We start from the raw sequence: 1,223 nt of genomic DNA on the forward strand, positions 1-1,223 counted from the left end.
CAACTCCTCGGTGCTGAGCACCACCCCGAACCACGCTGGCGGCACCGGGGAGCCCTGCGGATCCCACATCGCCTCCAGTGCTGGCACAGGGCAGAACGGCCGGTTCAAGGGTGGGGGGACCCCCGCGCTGCCCGCCCGGCAGGGCCCCAAGGCGCAGAGGAAGGTGTCGGATCCAGACTCGGTGAGTTCCGTCTTCTCCGACACACCCATCGTGGTGTGAGGGGACACTGTGGGGACGGTCCCCAGGGACACTCCATGCCCCCACCGCCACTGCAAGCTGTCCCTGGGCAGGAGGGGTGGCCAGACCCCCACTGCTGTGTTCCCACCTTGGGGGCTCACACCATCACACCCCAGGACTGAGCATCACCGCTGGCCCCCGCCGAGGTCACTGACACCATGGGACAGTGAGGGACAGAGATGTGACACACACTTTGGGGACAGTCTCCCACCGTGACCTGTCCCTGGGCAGGAGAAGTGCTTGGACCCCCACCACCATGGCCCCAGCTTTTGGGGGTCCCACCATCATCCCCCAGGACTGAGCACTATCCCTCACCCCCACTGAAATCACCGAGGGACCGTGAGGGACAAAGGTGTGAGGGGACACACCGTGGGGACAGTCCACTGGGACACCCTGTGTTCCTACTGCTGCTGTCACCTGTTCCCCATGGACATGCCACGGGCAGAGGGTGTGGCTGGACCCCTTCTGCTGTGTCCCCAACTTGGGGGGGCAACACCATTGCCCCCCAGGACAGAGTGTCACTGCTGGCACCCACCGAGGTCACTGCGCAACCTCAAGGGACAAGGATGTGAAGGGGTAACCTGTCACCAGGCAGGAAGGGTGGCCAGACCCCCACCACCATGTCCCAGCTTTTGGGGGTCGCACCGTCACTCCCCAGGACTGAGCATCATCCCTGGCCCCTGCCAGGGTCACCGTGGGACTGCAATGGACAAGGGTGTGAGGGGACACAGCGTGGGGACAGTCTCCTGCTGTGACCCGGCCCTGGGCAGGAGGGATCATGGGACTCCCACCACCGTGTCCCTGGTTTTTGGGGGTCCCACCACTGAGGACTGAGCATCGCTGCTGGCCCCTGCCGAGGTCACCACAGCACCACAGGGGCAAGTCTCTGGCAAGTGAGGACAACCTGGCCACAAACTGCAGGGCACCAGCCCCACCAGGCACCGGAGGACTGAGGGACAGTGATAGTGGCAGGGGGGAGGCGCGC

The 1,223-nt window shown here is 65.2% G+C and overlaps 1 protein-coding gene across 1 annotated transcript in view; it reads left to right on the plus strand.

Moving 5' to 3' along the window:
* Positions 1-1,215, plus strand: part of AMIGO1 (adhesion molecule with Ig like domain 1) — a 3,411-nt gene extending 2,196 nt beyond the window's left edge. Inside the window, exon 2 of the mRNA XM_017739800.1 lies at positions 6-1,215. Coding sequence (XP_017595289.1) covers positions 6-220 — 215 coding nt within the window. The 3' untranslated portion in view covers positions 221-1,215. The remainder of the gene's footprint in view (positions 1-5) is intronic.
* The last annotated feature ends 8 nt before the right edge of the window (positions 1,216-1,223 follow it).

The sequence above is a fragment of the Corvus brachyrhynchos genome, unplaced genomic scaffold (genome assembly GCF_000691975.1).
Source record: "Corvus brachyrhynchos isolate BGI_N302 unplaced genomic scaffold, ASM69197v1 scaffold67, whole genome shotgun sequence".
NCBI lineage: Eukaryota > Metazoa > Chordata > Aves > Passeriformes > Corvidae > Corvus > Corvus brachyrhynchos.